The following is a 7910-nucleotide window of genomic DNA, read 5'->3' on the forward strand; positions in this document are numbered from 1 at the left end:
GATGGCTCACAAGCATCAGCATGGTGAGCGTGGTCACAAGCCTCACCGCTGGGGAGAAGCGTCGAGGGTGGATCCCTGTGGACCTCAACTCCTCCCACACCTCGACAGGTTCTACTTCCTCCTCGCCGCGCTGTCGCTTGTCGACCTCGCCGTCTACATCGCTTGTAACATGTGGGACGATGATAATAGGAGAAAGGTCTCTTCGCACATCTAGCCACTGGGCCTGGGCCTTTGGTTGTTCTGGTTCAGAGACATTGGGCTGCCCGTATAGATCGTTGTTGCCAGATGATTTTTAATAATGATTTTGGCTCCTCTAGAAAAGCTGCTACACGAAGAAACCAGAATCAAAGTTATTTTTATAAAATCTAAAGCTTTTGGCAGGCCGTTAGAGCTGGCTTCGCTTAATTGGCGGGGGTCAACAATGCGACAGCCCACATAACATTGATTATATAGGGTCATAGGCTCACTAACACAGATACTGGATTGTGATCTCGGTCCACAAAAAGAAAGAAACACTAGGTTAACCTCTTGTATCCCTAACCCAGATATATGATTTCCCTGTTACTTTGCCCTGCATATTTGGTTAAATGACTGACTAACATCTTGCAGTTCTATGCAAAAGCAGCAGCATTCACTGACCGCACAGATCAGCAGTCTGCGGCCAGAGGGAACGATCTTCGCCCTTCTTCATGCACGAGCCTGCAAACAAGTCGATCATGCAAACCTCCAACTGTAATCGTTGAAGACCTGTTAAAACATGGCCAACCGTCCACTTGAGGATGTAGATCCCAAAAAAAAAGGTCGGTTGAGCAAAAGTTTCAATATACAACTCAGAACAAAACTTTTCTGCGCCACGAATACAGCACAGATTTTATAACCATTTATACAGATGTAGAAAGTACATTAATAGTACAAACACCACCAACCGAAGGATTTTATCAATAATAATTTACAGGATAACTTGGAATAGGCTAAACAACAGATAATGACAGAGTCCAAACACAAGCTAGCCTGATGGAGAGGACTGTACCTTGTAAATCCATTACTGTCTGTTCATGATCTCGCGGTAGACTAAATCGACGAATTCATCATTCTGGCACAAAAAATAAACTTCATGCCTCAGATGAAGGAATAGTGTACTCAAGAGATACAAAATATCTACAAGTCTGTTCTAGTTTGATGTTGAATTAAGCACAAGTCTAGCAGAACTACATTGCAAGTGCTTAGTTGTCATCCATATATGTCTATACTATATACCAATTGCTAAAAAACAGACTTAAACAAGCAATATATTCAAACCCAACAATTAAACAATTGCACAACCGCATAATCGGAAAAAGAACAATTCATTCAAATTATACAACAAAATACAATAAACAAAACAGTGTACCTCCACAAGTCTCAATAATGCATCTCTGACTTTGTCTCTAGTCAGCGCTGGGCTCAAGACTGGTGCAGATGCAAGAGATGGCGACGGATTAGGTGGCGGAAACGGTTGAAGTAATGGAGTCCCATATGGTGGAGATGAAGCCGTAGGTAACGGAAAAGGCTGAAGCAAGGGAGCACTTTGCGGCTGCTGAGCAATCCGAGGATGTTGAGGTGGAGCAGTTGGTACTGCAGAATTAGTGTGCACCATTTTCGTCTGTGAAGATGTCAATGGTGAGAAAAGTGACGGATATACAAGGCTTGTGGACCTTCCTATAGAACCAGTGCCACCATGAGCATCAGCAGGCCTCCCAGAAACCGATGAGGCTTGTGAAGGAAGCAAATAATGCAAGCCTGGCGATTGTGTTGTAGTGATACTAGTAGCTGCATGTGCAGCCACCGGAGTAGCACCAAAAGGCTGAATTGGTTGCCTTGCAACAGCTACAGCAGAGTTGCCACCAACATTTGCAGCTGCCTGTTCCCAGAGATGCACATTTAAACACAGAAAATGAAAATTAAAGATGCTATGTACTGGAGAAAGTAGGTAACAATCTTTGGCTGAAAAGCAACCAAAAGTTAATGGAATTACGGGACCAGAATACAATGTAAAAATAATGAGAAGAACAAGTTCCATACACTGAAAAATGCAGATAAAGGATCCTCTTGAACGTGAGTAGTAGTTGACATGATATTTGACGTTTGCGCTTCCAGAGGACCATCAACCAACGAAGGTGCTGCTTCCAGCTCTTCAAATTCACTGAAACATGATTAATTAATGACAGTAAAAACCACAAAATTCTATGCCCCCCCCCACCCCCAAAAAAAACTTTACATTATATAAGATAACATGGCTCAACATTAAGAGTAAGGTGAAGTGTCAAATAAGTTCAGAAAAAACTAGTCACCAGCCATGTTAATGCAGCATCATTATATTGTTTGTCTTCACATAAATGCTAATTGGAGTACAAAATTGTTTCTCATGTGATGCTGTGCATACAGGAAAATAAGATACTGTCTAGTAACATAACAGTATGCATACGCCGCTGAAGCAATTTTTAGTTTTTCACTGGCTATTTAATGAATTAAAAAAACTTGACTTGTGTGGGGTAAGACAGCCCCATGCATTATATTAAGAAAAAGACCTTATCACACAGGTCGAGAAAACTACCGAACCCCTGCCGCACTCATACACAGCGGCACCATAGCCAATGTGAGAAACGACCGAGATCGGGCCTTAGACTTAGGGTTTGTTTGGTTGGGTTGTAGCTGTGAAAAATAACTGTTGTGAGCTGTGAGCTGTGAAAAAAGCTGATGTGGATTGTGGGCTATTAAAAGGCTAAAAACCAATTGGTGGAAACCACTAAAAGCCGCTAAAAGTTCTTCCATATATATTTTCACAGTTCCATCCGAAAGCCAGTAAAAGCAGGTCCAAAGGTGCTTTCAGTTTTGCATTACAAGAAAGTTGGCTTTTAGAAAAAGTTGCTTCCTGAATCCAACCCTTTGGTTCGGTTTTTTGTTTTTAGGGGGCAAAAGCCAAAGCCAAACCAAACACACCCTTATGTTTTGGCGTGGGACAGACGAGAGGATTTTTTTAACCACTGCCTGAAATCCGCTCCCATGGGGAGTCGAAGTCAGGACCTGAGGAGTGCTACTCCAGACCACACTTGAACAGGATATGTTCTATGGGATCGTATCGTTGCATCGTTGAATAATAAGGAGGCAAGAACTTAAGTCTGGTTGATGAGACAATGACCTGTGGGCCAGAGCATGATTAACGGACAGGATTGGCTCTGATTTGATGAATTAAACATTGAAGGTTTGAAAAATAAAGAATAATAAGCATGCATTGCTAATACAAGTTCTGGAAAGGTCCATAATAAGGTATGTTGCATCATGTTCAACTAACTAGCAAGTCTCCCACCATACCATAACGCACAACATTTCAAGTACCTTTGGACAGAAGGAATTTTCGGCTTTGGTGCCACCTTTGAGAAAGCATTCAGAATCCTGCACAGTGTGATGCGTTGGTCACCAAAGTAATAGAATAGCTCTGAGAACTTTGAAAGACCGCAGTTTTCAAAACCGCACTACTATGATAGTTTCGTACTTATATTGATAAAAGCACTGATGTGGAAAAGAAATAACAGTATGAAGCTGCTGTAGATTGTATATGCACATATGATTCTCATATTGCTAAAGGCTATCACATAGACGATATCAAAACAATATTATGTGTTGGCTTGCATATTTATTGTTTTAGTTGTTGAAGTTTGTACATTTGGGCATTAGCATAACACAGGTTCATGGGCCTACCAACTTATAACTAGGGTGTCTTTATTCAAGGTTGGGGATTTCAATGCAACTTGCAACGTCCTGAAGAAAGACTTGAATACTCGATTTCAACATTTACAATGTTTCTTTTTAGCAGGAGCCAGGAGATCTTTTAAACCAAAGTGTAGAAAAGGATGTAAAAATCATTCTCATGTACATAAACTCATTACCACTGCCACATACTCTTATACCGATGGGCAATAAAATTAGGCAGTTAGAAAGCTCAGTAACCGACACTTTTTCATATCATCAATGATAGAGATTGGTGGGGAGGGCATGACTGGAGTAATATATACCTAAGTGTTAACTCCACAAACACAACAGTCAATAAACAATGACCATATCAGAAGAATGAAAAAACTTAATAACTTGATTAAACATTCATGACAAGAGCCCTAAAGACACAAGCAGGAGTAATAATTACAAGTTTGCAACTGATACCTGCTGAAAAGATTTGCAACCTGTTGACACTCCTGGGAATTGTAAAACCAGATTCCTATAACTTCTTGAGCAGCATTGCGGTACATTATATAAGGAGCTTGTAGTTGGTATTCAAAATCTCCCAAAAGATCTTCAACTAGATTATCTGTTAACAAGTGGATGCCAATGAAATATGAAGAAAACATTAATGGCAATGTGAAGATACAAGCAGGCTACTTTACATAATAAGCTTCTGCAAATCTCATTTCAGAAGGATAATAATAAAGCTAAACATACAAAGTAACCCATCTTACACTACGGCTAAGTTTACTCCAACAATACAATTGTGGATATTATAGAATTGTATGGAGTACAAAAATATTAATGTCATTTCGAAGGTGGGTGTCATTTGGCTTTGTATCAATGGATAAAGTATAGAAAATGAATGAAATACAAGAGTATCAATTTATCATCTACTAGTTTGACAAAATAGAACCATTACATGCTCCTTTCTCAACTGGACAACATGTCAGTGAGAACATCACCATATAGTTTTATTAGGTTTGAAGTATTAACAAAAGGGGAAGGAGCTAGCAACATCAATAACAAATGATGCAAAGCAATATGTTTGACTTTCCTGTGGAAACTGAAAGTTTACGAACTTCATGAGATAAAGTGTGTAAAATCTAAAGTACTTTCTGATGGGCATGAACAAAGATATGTTAGCAAAGATAACCGTTATTCACAGAAAATAGAGTTCACAAAGATGTTAATTGAAGTTTCAGACTGCCATGTTGACACTGATCATCATGTATGCCACATGACTGAGTTATTCTCATGTGAAATTTTTCCAAAGGATGCACATAATCAGTAATGATAAAATACAATACCTGTAATTCCTTATTATACAATACCAAAAAATACATGATAAAATACCTGTATTGCAGATTAAACAGTACCAAAAAATACATGATAAAATACCTGTATTCCTGCGATTCATGACAATGAACTGGAATCTGGGTTGAGCATTCCTGCAATAAATATAAACTATTTGTTGGAAGAAAGTGAATGGCATCAACATGACCAGAAAACATGAACTGCTAAAATTTCGTCGCTCTTCAGGTCCACAACATTTCAGGTACCTTCAGAATAAGAGAGATATCTAGAACTGGAAGACAAACAAATAGAAATATTGGCACATGTCAATAGATCAATGCATGGATGTGCAATTGTTTCACTTGTAGAAAGTGAATTCTACATGTCTGAGCTTCCAATCATTTTTGGCAATTTCAGAAATCTTAAAGCTACCTGACAAGGTAATACATTGAACTCTGAAATTGACAAATATACAAATCCAGGTATGTATCTCTCAAAAGGCTGCAGAGCAGAACTAAACAAATCACTACAGTTGGTTTAAACCAACAAAGAACAAAAGCCCTGCTCTGAACATATTTTTGCCAGTAAATTAATCAGATTCTGCATTAAGTCTACTATGTCAAACAACCAATATGTTTATGATGCAAACTGTATTTTTTTCTATTTTTATGCAAACTCATCAGAAACAGACGAGACGAACCTCTTGACGACAAAGAGCGACCCCTCCACGTCCTTCCGGCTCTGCATAAAACATGCAACACGAGCACACAAATAAGGTCCAACCAGCCAAATTGTTCACACAGGAATCACAGGGTCAGGGTGAATCAGACAGGCGCGCAGGGGAACGCACCCACTGGTTGATGTCGGTGTCGAAGTCGTAGAGCGTGACGTGAGCCGCGGTGATGAGGATGTCCTCAACGGCGTGGTCGAGGCGCTGCAGCACGGTGAGATTGAGCGTCCGCGTGCCCTCGCCGTCCACCGCCAGGTTCGGCGTCACTTTCGCCCTCCCGCCGCCGCCGCCGTGGGACATGGCCGGCCGCCGCGGTTTAAGGAAGGAGGACCTAACAATCTGATGGCGGGCTGCCTAGGGTTTGGAGATTGGATCGAAGGGATTCGGGTGACGCAGTGGGCAGCGAGTCGAGAACAAGAGGACGAAGAAAATAAAGAAAAAGGAACTTTTCTTTGGTTTCTCCTGCGATCGTGTCATTTTTTCTGTTGCATTTTCTTTTCAGTTGCGGGAAAAGGGATGGCCAGTCCGGGGTGGAATGTTGGCGGCACGCACGTGGCACGCTCACGTGCCCGAGCTTGAGATTAAAAGGGTAAAACAATTGCATGATTATCACCAGGTTCACAAACTAAAAAATTGCATATTTAAGATTCTGACGACATCTTCTAAATTTCAACCCTAAATAATATTCTCAGTTTATTACAATATACTTAAAAAATCTCATTCTTTATATCTTCATCATCTTTAATATTGTTCTCTAAATTTCATCTTTTATATCTTATTCATTATATTTTTCGTACCATATTAATAGAAATTTTCAAAAACGTATTTATTTGACAAAATATTTGAGTCATATGTAGATTGCAAAATATTTTTTTACATTCTTATTATTAAATATTCTCTCCTTTCCAAAATATAAGTCACCAAGATTCTTGAATAGTCAAAGTTTAAAAATTTTGATAAAAAATAACAAAAATCATAAAGATTTATGACACAGAATAGATATAGTATTAAAATATATTTAATAGAGAATCTAATGGTATATATTTGAATTCTTAAATATTATTACTTCATTGTATAAATTTAGTTAAACTTAAAATATTGACTTTCCAAGAATCTTAAAATGGCTTATATTTTAGGACAGGGGAGTATGTTTTATAAAACAACGCTTCACATAATGAGGAAATATGGTTTTTTATAAACGTATTTTTTATGTTCCTGTGGATGTGTGGGCTTCCGCGGGGATTCGTGTGGACCTCTTTCGGTAAACATAGACAACAGCAAACAAACTTGAACAAAAGCTCCCCTTCACTTTGGCTACTACAAACATAGACAACAACACAAGAGGTCGGATAACAACTCTTAAACTCCGACGGCAGATTGCAGAACCAGCTTCACAATATAGACTCCATCTTTTAGGCTCCAAACCATCCAGAGTTATCAATGCCACTTCTTGACCATGTATTTGCTTCCTAGCTGCTGGTGAAAGTGTGGCGCCAACCCTTTCGGTAACTCTGCTACAAGTTCCAGCATCTCCTTATTGTCCAGTTTGAAGACCTGCCAGCACAAAAAAAGGATTGAACAAGTAGAAACTAAAGTAATATTTAAGGAACAAAATGTTGAATTAAGTGTGGCAACATTATTTATATAGAATTTAGAATGCCACTAAATGTGAGTGTGGACCTTTACTAAGCAAACTGATGCTAAGGTTTTCACAGCCACATTTATGTGTTTTTTTTATCAAATTCTCGCCAGGTTTGTTCATGCCGGGGCAGTAGCTCCTCCTGCTGATGCTGGTGAAACCGTGCAAGTTTGTGAATCGTCTCGCTGCAATTGTGCGTACACTTAGCTGATATATCTTTCTTTTTTTCTATTATAGCAAGCTCTTTTCAAGATTTAGAAACAGTACAAAATGAAACAGTGCATGTGGATATAATACACGCTTTCTTTCTTTTTATTCAAAATTGAATAAGAAAAGGGTTCTAACACCTCCAATCCTCTCTCTCTGAATTTATAACTCCTAAACTAGCCCGGAGTGAAGCAGGCACACATCATTGATCTGCTCCCCGACGTGCCTTGAGGCCTCTGCCAGGCTGTCGGCTTGCATTTCGATCGGTGATATATAGTGTGT

General features: G+C 39.3%; 1 protein-coding gene across 4 annotated transcripts; it reads right to left on the bottom strand.

Annotated features, from left to right (window-relative positions):
* Positions 1–392: 392 nt before the first annotated feature.
* LOC100216708 (uncharacterized) lies at positions 393–6283 on the bottom strand. 4 transcript variants are annotated; one of them, XM_008669113.4, is made up of 9 exons: positions 5903–6283; positions 5753–5793; positions 5158–5207; positions 4198–4342; positions 3376–3432; positions 2062–2182; positions 1391–1900; positions 1031–1093; positions 393–747 (listed from the first exon to the last, which is right to left on the bottom strand). In XM_008669113.4, exons 1-8 carry the CDS (start codon positions 6080–6082, stop codon positions 1043–1045), a joined length of 1155 nt encoding a protein of 384 aa, XP_008667335.1. In that variant the 5' UTR covers positions 6083–6283; the 3' UTR covers positions 393–747; positions 1031–1042. The 4 variants fall into 4 exon arrangements, with proteins under 4 accessions (XP_008667335.1, XP_008667337.1, NP_001136585.1 ...); XM_008669115.4 differs by lacking the exon at positions 1391–1900; NM_001143113.1 differs by lacking the exon at positions 393–747 and having other exon boundaries at positions 788–1093; positions 5903–6249.
* Positions 6284–7910: the final 1627 nt, after the last annotated feature.

Source organism: Zea mays, chromosome 2, assembly GCF_902167145.1.
Source record: "Zea mays cultivar B73 chromosome 2, Zm-B73-REFERENCE-NAM-5.0, whole genome shotgun sequence".
NCBI classification, from domain to species: Eukaryota; Viridiplantae; Streptophyta; class Magnoliopsida; order Poales; family Poaceae; genus Zea; species Zea mays.

Bases quoted from the DNA above. Each gene is read 5' to 3' on its own strand.
- LOC100216708 (XM_008669113.4), bottom strand. From the start codon at position 6,082: ATGTCCCACGGCGGCGGCGGCGGGAGGGCGAAAGTGACGCCGAACCTG. The intron at 3,433-4,197 runs GTATCAGTTGCA...CACACTGTGCAG, and splicing joins GTTGCAAATCTTTTCAGCAG to GATTCTGAATGCTTTCTCAA. The intron at 1,094-1,390 runs GTACACTGTTTT...TTTTTGTGCCAG, and splicing joins CATTATTGAGACTTGTGGAG to AATGATGAATTCGTCGATTT.